Source organism: Urocitellus parryii, chromosome 11 (genome assembly GCF_045843805.1).
Source record: "Urocitellus parryii isolate mUroPar1 chromosome 11, mUroPar1.hap1, whole genome shotgun sequence".
NCBI lineage: Eukaryota > Metazoa > Chordata > Mammalia > Rodentia > Sciuridae > Urocitellus > Urocitellus parryii.
Window position 1 is genome coordinate 11,813,299 of NC_135541.1, and position 17,037 is coordinate 11,830,335.

Below are 17,037 nucleotides of genomic sequence, written 5' to 3' on the forward strand. Positions count from 1 at the left end.
CACATTTTGGGATTCATCATCTCACACTCATTTTTTTTTCCCGCTGCTGTGAAAAAAGCTAAAAACCTAGCAGCCAGGTGAGAGGCGCACACCTGTAACCAGTGACTCGGGAGGCTGAGGCAGGAGGGCCTGAGGTTTGAGGGCAGCCCGGCAACTCAGATGCTGTCCCAAAAAAGAAAAATGGGCTGAGGATAGCTTAGTGGTTCAGTGCTCAGAACCAAAATAATAAGTAATAATAATAATAATAATAATAAAACAAGCTAAGTCAAGCTAGCGAGACTGAGGACTACAGGCCCTGAATAGGGTTTATTGGATGAGGGGCGGCGAGGATCCAGTGGCCTCAAAGCCTAGGAAGGTAGGTGACAGGGCACTGGGTGGGAGGCAGCGCAGAGGAGAGAGCCGGGTCCTGAAGCGCTGTGGGGTTTTGAGGGGACACCCTCAACTTTTACAGTCTGTTTCTTTGAATCTGCAAAAGGGGCATTTCCCCCACACTGTGACGCCCACGGCTGAGTCTCCTGTGCATGGTAGGGGCTTGCTGGCTGCCTGTAGCTGCTGTGTTCCCAAGAAGGCAGGACGCTGAGGGCTGATCTGGGGTGGGGCAGGAGTGCCCCCGTGTGAGTCCCCTCCCCACCGTGTTCACCACCTCTGTCCCCACAGGCGCTAGGTCTCCACATGAGTCCGCAGATGAAAAAACACAACAAGGCCAGTGTGAACTGCGTCCCAGTTTCTTTTTTATTTTTTTGTTCTTTTTTTCCTTTTTTTTTAAGTATGGAGGCTCAAGTATAAGATGTAGATTTTTTTTGTTTGTTTAAGCTTTACAAAAAAAAACAAAATAAAACAAAAAACTCCTTTTGCATTCCATAAAAATTGACAGAAGAGCACCTGGCCAGAAGAGCAGGACGGTCACCCCACCCACACCGTGGTCTCTGCAGGACAGGGGCAGATCTGCGCAGGACGCAAGGCCGCCTCCCCCTCCTCCCAGAGCCGGCCCTGTCCCCCACCCCCAGCCCCAAGCAACTCCCAAACACACATGGAATCAGATTTCCAGTTTTTCTTCTATCTTTCACACACCACAGTTATTTCATAAAATTTTTTTGTTTTACATTTTTTACACCAATGTAACAAAAAAGGTGGGAGGGGTGGCCGACAGACAGTGTATTTTATGCCTATAAATGGGGGGGACGGGGCCCAGGTGAACAGAAAACACAGGTCTCTATGGAAATGTCGAGAGTTTCGATAGCAAAATGTGGTGGGAAGCAGGCCTCGGAGCCAGAGGAGGGTGTTTATCGGGCTTTATTCTCAGGGAGAGATGGCGCTGTGCGGTCGATGATGCAAGGTGTTATGTGACCTGCTGGGGAGGGAGGGGACAAGGAAAGGGAGCAGAAAACGAGTTTTCTAAGAAAGGAATCTAACGAGTGCATGGCGTGTCCGGTTAGCCGAAGCGGAGGTTTAGCACTGCTGCTTTCTCTTCAACGCCTCCACCAGGTCGTTCTTAAGAGCTTCTTGTTTTGATTTGTCTGCAAAAGTCTGCACAGACCTGCAAGGGAGGAAAGGCGCTGTGAGCGATGGAATGGGAGGAGGATGCGGAAGGGACCAGGCCTTGAGGGCGCGGAGCGGGCAGAGCTGCGGGACCTGCACCCTCTTGCCTTGCTGGGCCCCAGAGGCCTGCACAGGCAGGTCACCGCTGCCCCGGGCCATGGGTGACCTGGCCCTAGCAACCAGAACCCCAGTCTGCTCCTCGGGGCACAGGCTGCAACACCTTCTGGAACCAGGCGGCTTCCAAGCACCATGTAGTGAAGACTCTTGGCTTCAGACCCGCGGCCCCAGGTGGCAGACTGAGGCTAGGGGCCAAAAGGAGCAGACTCTGGGCCTCTACAGGGCTTCCCCCTTCTCCCTTCTCCACTCCAGCCCTGCAGGAGGTGGATGCTCCCCTGGCAAGTCAGGGCGCAGCAGCACCCACAGGTGTCCAGGGACCCGCGTCTGTGTGTGCTGCGGTCACGTCAGGGCACAAGGCTTCTGGCTTCTGCTGGGAGGCACTGCGGCTGTTAACGGCCCAGAGAAGCCCTCACCAAGCTCCAGGAGGTGGGGGGAGGGTGCCCTGGGCCCCCCACTGTCAATCCTGGATCTGTGGGGAAACTTCAGCAAAGCTAGAAACAGGGATTTAGGCATTTACGATTCACAAAGTGCTGCTCATACACTGCGTGTCATTGGGTCCTCACACGCATCTTGGAGTCTTCACTATTATTAACCCTCATTTATAGACGAGGAAACTGAGCTCCAAGAAACGCCCCCCGCAGCGATTCCCTGGGTGATCACTTGGTCAAATTTGCCCAACAATAGTAACTGACTCACTGAACTATTAACAACCGTGTAACAGTCTAGAAGCGGTGGGGACGGGAGGAAGCGAGCGTGGGACAGCGTGCTCAGCCAGGGTCTTGCTCCCGTCCACCCACCGTGACAGAGTGGGGAGGGAGCGTGCTGAGAAGGGGTAGCCAGGTGGAGCAGGGCCGGGAGGCCACAGCACTCCGGCCTGAGTTCTGGCTACCGAACCCTAGAAAATCAGGAAGAGTCCTCGGGAAGCTGAGAAGGGCGCTGGTAAGAGAAGCCATCTGCACACAACTGAGAAAAGTCTCCGTGAGAAGCGCTGGCGTTAGGCTGATGCTGCCCGTCACCCTGGGCTGCCCCGGGACCTGCCACAGCCAGGGGCGGGGCAGGGCACCACTCCAGCAGCCCCGGGTCTCCAAAGCTCAGCTGGTACCGAGGGGGGACAGGGGGCGGGAGTGGGAGGGCAAGGAGGCCAAGCAGCAGTGCGGGGCTCGGGCCTGGCGTGGCCGGCTCTTCTGCGGAGGAGGAGCTGAGCGCGCCAGGCCCCAGCTGAGTCTAGCCAGCCCCACCCCACAGAGGAGGACCAGGTGGGAGACGGGAAGTCAGAACGCGAGAGGCACCAAGAGCAGGGGCTCATCTCACAGGCAGAGCTGGGGAAAGTCACCTAGGCAGAGCGTTCAGCAGGCGGACGCACTCTGGGCAGTCGGGTGCCCGGTGCCCACCACCCACCAGGTTTTTTTGTGCCAGGAGGCCAGCAGTGGGTGGCCAGGGAAGGGCACTGGGTGGTGCACCTCATGGAAGGCTTCCTGGGAGCACAGCAGGCCACCCGAAGGCCCCAGCTGAGGCTGGAGCTGTGGCCACCGTGGACCTCAAGCCAGTGCCCACGGCCTCAGCGCAGGAGGGCAGCCCCTCTGGCACGCACACGCCCTGGCCACCCCACTGGCAGCCCCGTGCCTCTTCTGGGCCAGGCTTTCGGTGTCCAGCCCTGGACTAGATGGGCTCCGCAGCCCCCTGCTCTTGTTTCTAGTTTCTAGAGGCAGCCTCCCCGCCCCCGCTCTCTAGGGTGCTGGCTGCTGCCACACATCGTGGTTCCTGGCCGTTAACCAACAAGAAGACCATTTTCCTTTCCAACAGCGCAATGCTGAGGATAGCCTCGGCTCGCTAGGGCGGAGGCCACGTTGCCAGGCACCCCAGACACCCCAGGTACTACAGGCACGGGTGCCCAGGGGCTCCCACGGTAGCCAGGATGGCAGGTGATCACAGGGACTGCTACCCTTTCCAGGTCCATGTGCCACTAAGACTGGGGCTTATCTTGGTCCTGGGAAAGGAAAAGGGAGGACCTGCTGCACACCCACTGCATGAGGTGACAGAGCCAGAGACACTGCAAGAGGTGACAGAAGAGGGTACAGCTTTGAGCTGGTGGGACAGGCGCACACAAGGGGCCTGCTAGTCACCCGACTGGGCTTCTTTAGGAGCAAAAACCCAAATCACACCTCTCCCCCACACCTGGCCTCCGCCCAGAGTACAGTGCACACACGCCACGCACATCACACGTGTCCGGGTTACGTGGGGCTGAGGCTGCACGTTAATGTGGCTGCTCACGGCCGTGAGCGGACTCGGAGGTTAGTGGTGGTTTAAATGGGTGCGTAGCAGCTGGACGGCGGGTGTTGGCGGGTTGGTGAGTCCTGTTTAGTGGGGGTCTCACGCCTTTCAGGCAGGGTACCTGGATTGGCTTAGTTATCTGGCTGGATGTAGACCTGGCGCTGGGTCAGCACTTGAGAAAGCTCCCTCTGCAACTGTTTAAACTTGTGGTTGTCGGGGAGAGCATCAAGAGATCTACAGAGAGTGTTCAGAGAGGGTGAAGCCAGGGGGCGAGAGCACAGCAACGCAGAACACGGTGTAACAGCCAGGGAAACGCAGGGACAGGGGGGCTGCGGGAGTCCCCACTGCAGGTCTACCTGGGAAGTGGTCCTGGTTCTCGGGGCTCACACCAACCACCCCACAACACCAACTGCGCCACTTCTCGTTTCGCAGCCGTGACCTGGGGAGTTTGCTTCTCGGCCTTTTGGCCAGGATCAGCTGTAGTGTCTGACCCCCAGGACCACTGGGCTCTACCTGCTGCAGGCCAGGAAGGACAGGTGAGGGCCCAAAGGGGACTCCTCCTCTTTTTAAACTGCAGAGCAGACAACTTAAATGTGCCTCCCAGATAAATTCATAAGGCCGGGCAGCTGGCCCCCGAGGGGGTTGTGAGATCTGGGCAGGGAAAGGGGCTGAGGGCTCCACCAAGGCCACCCTCCAGCCACCCTCCAGCCACCCCTGGAGCTGGCTGCAGAATCCATCACAGACTTCATCTGACCCCACGAGCACCCTGCACCCTGCCTCCCTGACTGGGAGGTGCTGAGCAGTGTGTGAAAGGTCACAGCTCAGGTTGACGGGGTTTGGAGAAGCTCCCTCTTCCATGGCTGCCCCTGCACCAGCTGGGATCTGTCTCCTGCCCAGACCACCATGGACCCAGAGTCTCCAGAGAGCTTGCCGGCCTCTGCTCGGCTGACATGGCACAACTCAGGGTGTGAGATGGGTGGGGAACAGCTCAGGGCCTGGCAGAGCACAGAGCAGCCAGGGTCCTGTGCAGGCTGGAGGGGCTCTATCCAAATGCCATGCTCTGCAGCCAGGGGCCAGGGTCAGCCAGAGGCGACCGCCAGCACTCCCTCCCGTGTCCTGGGGTGTGGCTGCTGAAGCTCTCAAGCTCCAGCACCCAAGGGCCTGGACATGCTCTAGATGGGCCAGACACTCAGAGGAGCCCGGCTCCAGGGATGAGGGCACCAAAGGCTGTTAAGGAAGGTGAGTCCAGAAACAAAACGGTGGAGGCGAGAACCAAGAGTCACTGTGTGTGCAAAGTACCCAGGGTGCAGTGCCCTCTGGAACAAGCACAGCAATCCCAGAGGGAGGTACTTTTGCCCCATCTTATAGGGGGTGAAGGGAGAGAAGGCCCCCCATGGCATGGCTACTCACTAGCAGACCTGGGGCTTTTATTGAGGCAAGCGCTCCACCAACTGAGCTCTATCCCCAGCCCAGCTGGCAGACCTAGGACTCAAACCCGTGTCTTTTGGTTCCAAAACTTGTACTTTTAGGCACATTACCTCAGCCCGTTGACGATGTCCTTTGTTTTTCCAAAGTAGATCTCATTCAGTGTACTTCTGATTTTGTTTTCCATGTCCTGAGGAGGGGGAGAGAGGGGAGCCAGCATGGCCAGCAGTTAGGAAGGAAGCCTGAGGCCTACGCCCACCTGCCAACAGCTCAGCCTGCAGTCCCCACCATGGACACAGGGGAGCGGCGCACCACTGCACCAGCACAGGGAGCCCACTCTGGCTGCCAAGACCCCACCTATGACTTGTGCTCTGGCCTTGCGGTCCTGTCCTGGAGGAAGCCCATCCTAGGGCTGGCGGCCAACTCTGACCATGACTGGGAGCCGCTGAAACCACATCACCACCCCTCAGCCTGGCCACCCCTTCTGTGAACAATTCTATGAAACTGGAGAGCACTTCCCCCTCTTCAAACAACTTGGTGACAGGAGAGGCCAAGGTGGCCACAATGGAAGCTGCTCCAAGGCCGCCAGCATTCCGGGCCTGTTTCCTTCCTGAGCCCAGGTCTCTGTTCACACCCAGTTCACTGCAGAAACAGGACTGGGCACTTCCTAGAGCCAAGGACAGAGTGAGTCCTCCTGGAGCTCGCATCCAAATCACAAGGCTCTGAAAACCCCAGGCGCGGTGCAGGAGTTCGGGACAGAGCGGAGGATTCGTTCCAGAGAGAGGCACCAGCCCACTCCTGGTGAGCACGAGGAGGGAACCCACCCGAGTCCCGGAGCCAGAGGCCCACTCACCTCCACCAGGCGCCCAATATTGGCTATGTGCGGGGAGCAGTCGCTCACAGTTTCATCCTTCTCCATCTGAAAGACAGAAGCATTCCTGCAAATCAGAGAGGGCAGGGGCTCCAAGAAAGCCCAACTCTGAGGCTCACAAAGGGCCCACAGTCCCCGCTGGTAGCTCTGTGGAGCCAGCCACAGGTGTAAGGGCCCCCCGTTATAATTGAGTTTTTAAAAATAAATGACAGCGGAATGCATTACTATTCATATTACACAGTTTTTTTAATATTTATTTTTTAGTTGAAGTTGGACACAATACCTTTATTTCACTTATTTATTTTCATGTGGTGCTGAAGATCGAACCCAGGATCCTGCATATGCCAGGTGAGCGCTCTACTGCTGAGCCACAACCCCAGAGCACAGTTTTTTTTTTTTTTTTAATTGGTCGTTCATAACATTACATAGTTCTTAATACATCATATTACACGGTTTGATTCACGTGGATTATGAACTCCCCCTTTTACCCCGTATACAAATTGCTGTATCACATCAGTTTCCCTTCCATTGATTGACATATTGCCTTTCTAGTGTCTGATGTATTCTGCTGTCTGTCCTATTCTCTACTATCCCCCTTCCCCTCCCCTCCCCTCCCCTCCCCTTTTCTCTCTCTACCCCTTCTACTGTAAATCATTTCTTCCATTTGTATTATCTTGTCTTACAGAGCACAGTTTTTATACCTCTGGTTGTATATAAAGTATGTTCACACCAATTCGTGTCTTCATACATGTACTTTGGATGATGTGCATCATATCTCACCATCATTGTTAACCTCCTGCCCCCTCCCACCCCTCTGCCCTATCTAGAGTTCGTCTATTCCTCCCATGCTCCCCCTCCCTACCCCATTATGAGTCAGTCACCTTATATCAGAGAAAACATTCGGCATCTGTTTTTTGGGGGGATTGGCTAACAGCATTATCTTCTCCAACGCCATCCGTTTACCCGCAAATGCCATTTTATTCTCTTTTATTGCTGAGTAATATTCCACTTTTTTTTTTAATCCACTCATCTACTGAACTGTGCTGCTATATAAGGGCACGTTTCTAGTACAAAACGATTGAAGTTTTGGGTCATCAATAGCCCAACCAGCAAAACTGACATGATATTTCAGGAGAACATTTTTTGCTACCTTGGGAGGAGCAGATACCTCCCCCGCCACAGCAGGGAGGGCGAGGGGGACCACCCTTGCCAGGTACTGGCTCATCCAGGGTCACCCGGAGAGGCTCACTCATATCTGTCTCTATTACCAACAGGTACAGGCACAAGCTGCTGCTCACCAGTAAGCAACACTGAGTGCTGGTGGTGGGGGATGACAACAGGTCAGCCTGACGGGAGCACCTGGCCACCAACTGTGGGTTTCCCTGTGGCCAGCCTCACTTGTCTGATTTGCCTGTCTTATGCTTTATGCCTTGCTGAGCAAAGGGATAATTATATAAATGTGCAACGTCACTAGACTTAAGATAAGGACACACTGTTGTTAAAATTAAAAAAAAAATTTTATTCTGGGGACTGACACTTAGAGGGGCTTAGCCACTCAGCCATATTCCCAACCTTTTTATATTTTATTAGAGAAGGTCTTGCTAAGTTGCCCAGGCTGACTTTGAACTCAAGAGTCTACTGCCTCAGCCCCCCGAGCTGTTGGGATTATAGGCGTGTGCCACTGCACCCAGCTGAAAACAATCTGAGAGCTGGAGTAAGTTAATTAAGAAATGGAAAGAAAAGTCAGGACGGCCACAGAGCAGAGCCACGGCCGACACCTCCCGAGGACAGGGAGGGGTGGGTGTGGGGTGGGACGGTGTGCTCAGGGGTCCACGACTCTGTGTCCCACCTGCTCCTGTCTGTCTTCATCAGGGTCAGTGACCGCAGGCTGGGAAGGCAGAACAGAGCCAGGTAAGCAGGGCCGAGAAGCAGACAGGTGAGCTGAGGGTAGCCAAGAACAGGGCACTTCAGATATCAGGCTTCAAGGTCAGATAAACGCGAGAGCCCACACAGCAGTCCTTGAAAATGACGGCTGATGGCGTACTTGCTCCCAGAGGAGCAGGGACACTAGGGGGAGGCAGTGCTGACCTGACTACAAGACCTGAGGGATGGAGGGCAAGGTGGTGGTAATATTCCACTGTGTATGTATGCCACTGAAGGCCCATTGTGTGTGCGTGTGTGTCGGGGGGGGGTACTGGGGACTGAACCAGGGGTGTTCTCAATGGCTACATCCATAGCCCCCCTTTTGTTTTGAGACAGGGTCTAGTTTGGAGGCTGAGGCTGATCTTGAACTTGCGATCTTCCTGTCCATCTGTAAATGCAGCGAGAGGCTGAGACAGGGAGATTGCAAGCTCGAAGCCAGGCTCAGTAACTTAGTTGAGACCCTGTCTCAAAATAAAAAACAAAAAGGGGTGAGGATGTGGCTTAGAAACTGATCCAGATACAAACTTTTTTTAATTTTAGTATTTTTTTTTCCCAAGATGAGGTGTCGCTATGCTGCTCATGAACTTGTGATCCTCCGGCATTAGCCTTTTGAGTAGTGATGACAGATGTGTCACTACAGCCAGCAGGCACTGGCTTTTAAGAGAGCCTTGGACAAAGTTCATCCACTTAAAAGCTGAGGGGTTTAAGAGGAGAAATGGGGTGCTCACTCGGCAGGATGCTATCAGAGGAGGACCCAGTTTACTGAGTGACAGTCTGGACCCCGTGGCCTTGCAGGGCCCTCCCAAAATTATGCCACTGAACCTCTACAGAACAAAGAAGCTGGCTCTGGAGGCCGGCTGCGGAGGCCGGCTGCAGAGGCCGGTTAAACGCAGAAGAGGGAGGGGAACGCTAGGACGATCGGCCTCCCAGCCTTGCTGGGCCCCAAACCGTCCAGGGCACTCTTTGGTGAGTGATCTTGGGGTCTTGATCCTGGGAGACTGCAAAGGGCCCCCTAAGACTGGGGTGGTGTGAGTGCAGGGGAACTCGAAGGCGAAGCGGGCCCCCACTTGGCCTCAGGTCTGATACACACTCCACCTGGGCAGCCTCGTTTGTTGGATCATCTTCTCTCAGAAAATGTCCGTTGCCAGGACAACTGGTGGGTGTTCTGTTGAACAGGAGCTGGGAGCTCACTCGGGAGGAAGGAGGGTGCTCCTCCACCCGTTTCTAACAGGACTTTTTGGACGCGCGCTTGCTCTCTCCACATGGAAATGGTTACAGTGCCCAGATTCGGGGCTGCTCCATTCAGGAGCAGCCTGCAGGGGACTGATCCAAATGAACTTTGTCCTTCCAGCAAATTCATCTTTCTCCTGCCCCAGAGCTCTACACAGAGGGCAGATTCCTGTTCTCCCTGCTTTGAGCCACTGAAGGCCCCCCCACCCGTGTGTGGAGGGGTACTGGGGACTGAACCAGGGTGTTCTCCAATGGCTACAGCCCTAGCCCCCCTTTTGTTTTGAGACAGGGTCTAGTTTGGAGGCTGAGGCTGATCTTGAACTTGCGATCTCCCTGCACCACTACGCCCAGCCTGAAGGCCCCATTTTAAATGAGAAGCAGCAGTCCAAGGAGAGGGCCAAGAGCTCGTCACCAGATAAGTCCAGTCACACCAGCAACTCAGACTCTTGGTTCCCATCTTTGTGCTTCAGAGTCAAGAGCGACTTTCTGACAAAGGTTGAAAACACTGGACAATCAAAGGAAATATAAGGCTTGGGCTGGGGGACAGATACACTCCCCAGGAGCATAGGAGGGGCCCTTAAACTCAGGCTGGGAACCTGAGCCTGAGTAAGAGGCCTGGGGGAGGGGAGGGCGGCGGGCTGGTGGGTGCAGTGGGGCCGGGACCTGGCACACAGACTTCTTTCCATGGCCCCCTTGCCACCCCCTGCTGACGCCCCTCCACACCTGGCCAGGGTCGGCTTGCTGGCAGTGCTGACCACCACAAACAGACCTATTTTTGTAATGCATATATTATTACATCCTTATAAAAGTGGCTGCCAGAAGGAAAACATTTTTATGTGCTGTGGCCTCGCAGATGTTCCACAAGGTGGTTCCAACTGAGTCTGGAGTCAGAGCCAGGCTGCCTAACCCCTACCAGACCCTCCCCTCTGCTCCGTGGCCTGAGATGGAGATGAAACGGGCAAGCGCTTGGACCATGACAGCTGCTCTCCTGGAAAGGGGGGGACAGTCTTCTTCTGTCGCAAGGCACCTTTCAGCCAGCACAGTCGGAGGCAGAGCCTGCAAGAAGCCAGCTCCCCTCAGTCCCAGCGGCTGCCATCAGGCCAGGAGGCCCCTGGGACGGCGCGCAGAGCAGGGACCTTGGCTGTCTAGCTCTGACCTCCTCACCTTCAGCTCACGATGAGCCACCACAGGAAACAGTGGAGCCCACGGAGTGGCAGCTCTAGGGCCCGTCAGAACAAAGCTCCACCCCGACCCTCTGGCCCTCGGTGTCCTCCTGGTTGCCAAGCTGTGCTGTGGCACGAGACTGGTTGGAGGCAGAATAACCTGCCGCCAAGCCAGAGACAGTGGTCAGACAGCTGCCCATGGAAGGCCAGGACTGCCCAGTGTAGGAAAACCTAGAGTCTAAACTGCACATATTCTAGAAGACTGGTGGCAGCAGCAGTAAGAGCTGCTCTTTATGGAGTGGAAAATGTGTTGACATGGTAAGAGCTTTCAAAGTAGAATCGCCAACTCTACAGTGAAAACCCTGCTTTTCAGAGAGGTGAAGTGGTTTGTCCTGGTCACATGGCTCAAAAGCACAGGGTGAGGCCCTGAACGCAAGTCTGGATGATTCCCAAGCCCGTTACCTTCCCAGAGACCCCTCTGCTGCCATTTAATCTACATTCTTTACCAGAAGAGCTGAGAGCAAACCACAAGCTGGGCTCAGAAATTCCACCTCATCCACTCTCCCCACCTCATCCACTCCCGCCCTGTCCCCCGGTCAGGGAAGGGTGCAGGGAGGAAGCCTGGGGCTGGGTCAGCCCACCCAGGCCACTGGACACATGCCCAACCAGTCTCAGAAGCCCTCCTGCTAGAGTGTCACCACCCAGGCGACCTCATGAACACAGGAGCTGCTGCAGCTGCACCTCGGCAAGCCCGACTCCCAGACCTGCCCTGAGCTTGGCCTGGCTCACCATGGGCTCCCTCCAGCTGGAAGGAAGGACCGGAGCTTTGTCCCCCTTACGAAACCACACGCCTGGCTTAACCACCAGCCCAAGTCTGGGAGGGCTTTCCTGTGGGCTCTAGGGACAAGTGCCACAGCTGGGTTTTACTGTCCCAAAGACATGTTAGGGCTGCTGCTTGCACACGCCCAACCTGGTCGCCCCATCTGACAGAACATCCCACCTCTGTGTCTAAATATTTACAATCTGAAAAAAATATCAACTGAACATCTGCAGGCCCTTCCCCAGATGGGCGACTGTGAATCTCTTACCAGAGACACGGCCCGCCTCCTTCCCACGCCTCTGCCGTCGCATGGGCGTAGTGGTCCCTCAGTGCAGCTTCCTGCTCACCACGTTGGTACCTGGCGCCCCACACTTTCTTATTTTTTTTTAGTTGTAGATGGACATTGTATCTTTATTTATTTTTATGTGGTGCTGAGGACCGACTCCAGGGCCTCAGGCATGCAAGGCAAGTGCTCTGCCTCTGACACAACCCCCACTTTTTTACCTGCTCCGGGACTTCCTGCTGGGGCCTCTGGAAGCCTGCCAAGGGGCTCCTTCTGCTCACCTGCCCTCACATGCGCCCCCCGGCCCTGGCAGTAGGGCTCCAGGAGGCCGTATGAGCCCCCACGAGGCCTGTAGCTCACCTTCCCTGACAGCCCACAGCTGCGGGGACTTGCCAAAGCACTTTCTAACCGATGTCCCTGAGATGTCTCTGGTGGCGGTAACGAAAGGCCACTGTGGCGGTGGGTTGGGCACAAGCTCACACTCGGAGTGTCCTGGCCAGCTGGGAAATGAGCTGCCATTCATCACAGTGACAGGCACCACTGAGGGTGGCTCTCAGTTCATTCACCTGCGCCCCATAAGCCACCTAACGGGAAAGCTCCCGCAGACAGGGCTGGGAGTGCCGGGGTCACACACACAGGCAAGGGCCCGGGACAGGCTGCTGCTGCCGCTGCTGCTGGGGGAGGAGTGTGACAGGAGGATGGGGACACTGCTTGGCCGTACCCTGGGGGCTTCTGACGGCTGACCAGGACAGCTTGTAGGTCCTCGCCCAGCACCAAGGTCCTGGTGAGGCAGCTCCCCAAACACAGGGCCTCCCTCTCTCTCCGATGGGGGCTGAGCGTGGGATGCTGCTGAGGACGGGGCCCAGCCTGGCCCTGAGGACTGTGCAGTGCTGGAATGAGGAAGCCCCCTCAACCCCACTGCTCATACCCTGGGGTCACCTGGCCCTGACGGCTCTGCTCCCAAACACCTCCCATCCTGAGGCTCCTCCTTGACCCCCTTCCTTCCGTGGCCTAATCACTGGCTCCAGCTGCCACCCACCTCTTCACTGACCTCCTTGCCACAGGCTCATCTCCTCCAGCCCCCTGGGGGGTGCCCAGTCCGGCCATCACCCTCTCCTGTCAACCTGGCCTCCATGTCAACTGGCAGGGCCATGGCCTGAAAATGCAGATTTGTTCATGCTAACCCCCTCCCTCCTCACTCCTTCCAGCAGCAAGCGCACCTCCTGGGGTCAACCGGTTTCTCAGAAGCCCAGGGGACAGTGTCCTGCCCACACTGAGCTCACTGCTCAGCATGCTTCCATCTGAGTGTTTACTTAGCAACTACTGAATGGCAGGTGGGGGGTGGGGGGGCAGACTGACAGCAAGGGTGTGGTGTGGTAGAAAGCAGCACAGATGGATTTTCTTTTGTCAGACCAGTCTGGGTTCAAATCCTCTCTGCTTTCTACTGGTCAAGCCACGGCAGGCAAGTTATTTAGCAGCTTGAGCCTCAGTTTCCTCATCTGTTAAACGGGAAGGATAACTCTACCTTGCTTACAGTCTAACCAGAGTCAGCCTGCACAACCGCGCATGTTTACTGTGAATGACTGATTTGCCCAACTTTCCTGGAACCCCTCATCTTGCATCCACAGCAACTGCAGACATTTTTCCAGGGTTCATCCGGGACTTGTAGCTAAACCCCTCACCTCTTATTTTCCCTGCTTGCCCAGAAGCTGCGCATCATTAACTTAGATTTGTCTACCTCACTGCTCCCCTCCCCCCTTTCATAGTTACTTACACTGGAAAGGAGCCCCAGCTTTGCTGCACCCAGATGAACTATGGGATTGGCTGTAAGAATGATGACAGAGGCATGAATTTCCTCATTAAGCCCCAAGAGCAAAAGGCAATGCAAACAAGGCCCGTGGCCCCGCCCAGGTGTGCCAAGGACAGCCACTCATCAGGCCTGTTTGGCTTGGCAGGAGCCCCTGCACAAGGCAGGCCGGAACCAGGCGCTGGCCATGGGCTGACAGCTCTGACTGAGACTATTAGGAAGGCTGAGGATTAAATATTTGTCCAGGTCACTGTATACCAGGTGGAATTATAAACGGTTCGGAGCGGTAAGTGATGCAGGAAGCAGTCTCCGGATACAGATTTAGGGTTTCCCACCCACTCCCCAAGTGGCGGGGTAGGCAGGCAGGCGGTGCTGGAGCTGGCTCCCTGGGGGTTCTACTGGCCTTGCCAGTCAGTGGCTCCTGGAAGGAAAAGGTCTGTTTCCATGCAGCAAGATGGACTCCACCCCAGAGCACACCAGTGCTTCCTGCTGGGACCGGGTGGGGACAGCCCTGCCCAGAGGCCAGACCAGGACATTCCAAGCTCCCAAGCTCCCTCTGGCTTCTGGTTCCCTAACATAGCAAAGACCCTGACACAGTGGGGGTGTGAGTGTGTGGCAGGGGTTGCATGAAGCCCACAGGTGGTCTGAGGGCCATGTGCAGCCTTGGGAGTGCCGGCCAGCTTCTACACTGCCATTGCTTTTTAAAAGCACAATGAAGCTGTTGTCACTAGTAAAATACAATTTTTTTTTTAGTTGTCAATGGACCTTTATTTTTTATTTATTTATATGCGGTGCTGAGAATTGAACCCGGTGCTCACATATGCTAGGCAAGCACTCTACCACTGAGCTACAACCCCATCCCAGAATACAAATTTGCTTAAAAGATTTACTAAACTGACCCTTTCTGCCATATATTTTTTTCTATCAAGAGCTATCAGTTGGTATCACACTGATACCAAAACCAGGTAAGGACACATCTAGGAAAGAAAACTACAGCCAATACCCTTGATGAACTTAGATGAGAAAATCCTTAATAAATATTAACAAACTGTATTCAACAACATGTTAAGAAGTTTGTATATTACAACCAAGTTGGTTTTATCCAGGGATGCAAGGATGGTTTAACATATGCAAGTAAACAAATGAAGTTCATCACATAATTAGAATTAAGGACAAAAATCACTTGGTCATCTCGATAAATGCAGAAAGCCTTCAAAAAAATTTAGCACCCATGCATGATTAAAACACTGAAGAAACTGGGGAAAAAGGAACCTCCCTCAACATCCTGAAGGCCACGTACAAAACAAAGTCAATGTCATAATGCATGGAGAAAAACTGGAAGCATTTCCTCTAACATCTGAAACAAGATGAGGCTGTCCACCCTCACCACTCCTATTTAATACAGTTCTAGTAATTCTAGCCAGAGCACCTAGGCAAGAGAAGGAAATAAAAGGGATAAAAACAGGAAAGGAAGTCATCAAAGTAACACTGTTTGTAGATGACATGATCCTCTACCTAGAAGATCCAAAGAACCCCACCAGAAGTCTGCTAGAGCCAATACACAATGCAGCAAAGCAGCAGGGAACAAAATCAACGTATCCATTACTATATGCCAATAATAAATCTGCAGAGAAAGAAACCAGGAGAACAATCTCATTCACAAAACCCTCAAAACAAAAACAAATAAAACCTAGGAATAAATCTATTAACCAAGGAAGTGAAACACCTCTATAATGGAAATATACAACACTACACTGCAGAAAGAAAATCGAAGAAGGTACAAGAAGATGGAAGGAAAGACCTCACAAGTTCATTAACAGGCAAAATCAATATTTTTAAAATGGCCACACTCCCCAAAGCAATATACAGATTAGATAAAATCCACATCAAAACACTAATGACATTCTTCACAGTCCTAAAATTCATTTGGAAGAATAAAAGATCCAGAATAGCCAAGGCAATTCTAAGCCAAAAAAGCAATGCTGGAGGCATCACAACCTGACTTCAAACTGTACTACTGAGCTACAGCAACGCAGCCGTGGTGTGAAACAGACACCCACACCAAGGGAACAGAATAGGACACAGAGACAAACACATCCACCTACAGTCTTCCGATCCTTGACAGAGGTGCCCAAAACATACACTGGAGGAAAGACAGCCTTTAAAGCAAATGGTGCCGGGGCAACTGGTTACCCACACATAGAGGAAGGAGAGCAGACCCTTACCTCTCACCCTGCACAAAAGTCAACTCAAAATAGAGCAGAGATCTCGGAATCAGAGCAGAAACTATGCAACCCCTAAGAAGAAAACGCAGGGTGAACATCCAGCAGAGAGGCAAGGACCCCCAAAGCTCAGGATATAATGCCAAGAGTTAATAAACAGGATGGCATCAAAGCCAATCCCCCAAAACCAAGGCTGAAAACTTTTGTTAGCTACTCTTCGGACAGAATTAATACCCAGAATACATAAAAAACTAACACTTCACAGCTGAAAAACCAACCCAATGAACACAATGAACTAACCACTTTTCCAAAGAAGAAATACAAATGGCAATAAATATATTTCAAAAAGTTTAACATCCTTAGCGATCAGGGAAATGCAAATCAAAACTACACTGAGATTTCATCTCACTCCAGTCAGGATGGCAGCCATCAAGAATACAAACAATAATAAATACTGGAGAGAATGTGGAGAAAAAGGAGCACCTTTACCCTGTTGGTGGGACTGTAAATCAGAACAACCACTATGAAAATCCATAATCCAAACGGAGGTTCCTCAGAAGACTAGGCGTGGACCCACTTTATGACCCAGCTACCCCACTTCTTGGTATTTATCCTAAAGAATTAAATTCTTCATACACAGTGAAAACACGCACAACTATGTTTACAGCGGCACAAGTCACAACAGCCAAATTATGCAACCAGCCTAGGGGTCTACCAATAAATGGGTAAAATAAAGTGTGATACATATACACAGTGAGTTTTTTTTCCATCCATAAAGAATGAAATTATGTCACTTGCAGGAAAACGGATGGAATTTGAGAACATTACGTTAAGCGAAAGAAGCCAAATTCAGAAGGTCAAGGGTCATGTTTTCTCTCCTATGTGGAAGCTAGAGAAGAAAAGAAAAGAGGTGTGTGGGGGGGAGGGGGATCTTATTAAAATCAAAGGGAGACCAATAGAAGAAGAAAGTGGGGGCGGGGGAAGGGGATAGAAGGGGAGGGAGGGGAGAAATACTGAGAAATTATATTGGCCAAATTACATTGCTATATTGTAAACATGTATGGGTATGTAACAAAAAGCCCCCATTATATACAATTATAATAAACCAATAAAAAATAAGGGAAAAAATAAGAGCTACTTCCCAGGTACAGTGGTACATGCCTGTATTTCCAGCAACTTGGAAGACTAAGGCAGGAGGATTGCAAGTTTGAGGCCAGCCTGGGCAACTCATACAGAAACCTCATCTCAAAACAATAAGGAATATTACTCAACCTTAAAGAAGAATGAAATTATGACATTTGAAGGTAAATGGATGGAACTGGGAATATCATGCTAAGTAAAATAAGCCAATGCCCCCAAACCAAAG

The 17,037-nt window shown here is 53.0% G+C and overlaps 1 protein-coding gene across 2 annotated transcripts in view; it reads right to left on the bottom strand.

Annotated features, from left to right (window-relative positions):
* Positions 1 to 711: 711 nt before the first annotated feature.
* The window catches only part of Capzb (capping actin protein of muscle Z-line subunit beta), a 116,476-nt gene continuing 100,150 nt past the window's right edge, over positions 712 to 17,037 (bottom strand). The window contains exons 7-10 of one of the 2 annotated variants that reach the window (XM_026400800.2): positions 6,206 to 6,271; positions 5,466 to 5,542; positions 4,049 to 4,161; positions 1,452 to 1,537 (exon numbers count right to left, since the gene is read on the bottom strand). In XM_026400800.2, coding sequence (XP_026256585.1) covers positions 4,059 to 4,161; positions 5,466 to 5,542; positions 6,206 to 6,271 — 246 coding nt within the window. In that variant the 3' untranslated portion in view covers positions 1,452 to 1,537; positions 4,049 to 4,058. Of the gene's footprint in view, positions 1,538 to 4,048; positions 4,162 to 5,465; positions 5,543 to 6,205; positions 6,272 to 17,037 lie in introns of both variants that reach the window. The other variant, XM_026400801.2, reaches the window with a different exon arrangement.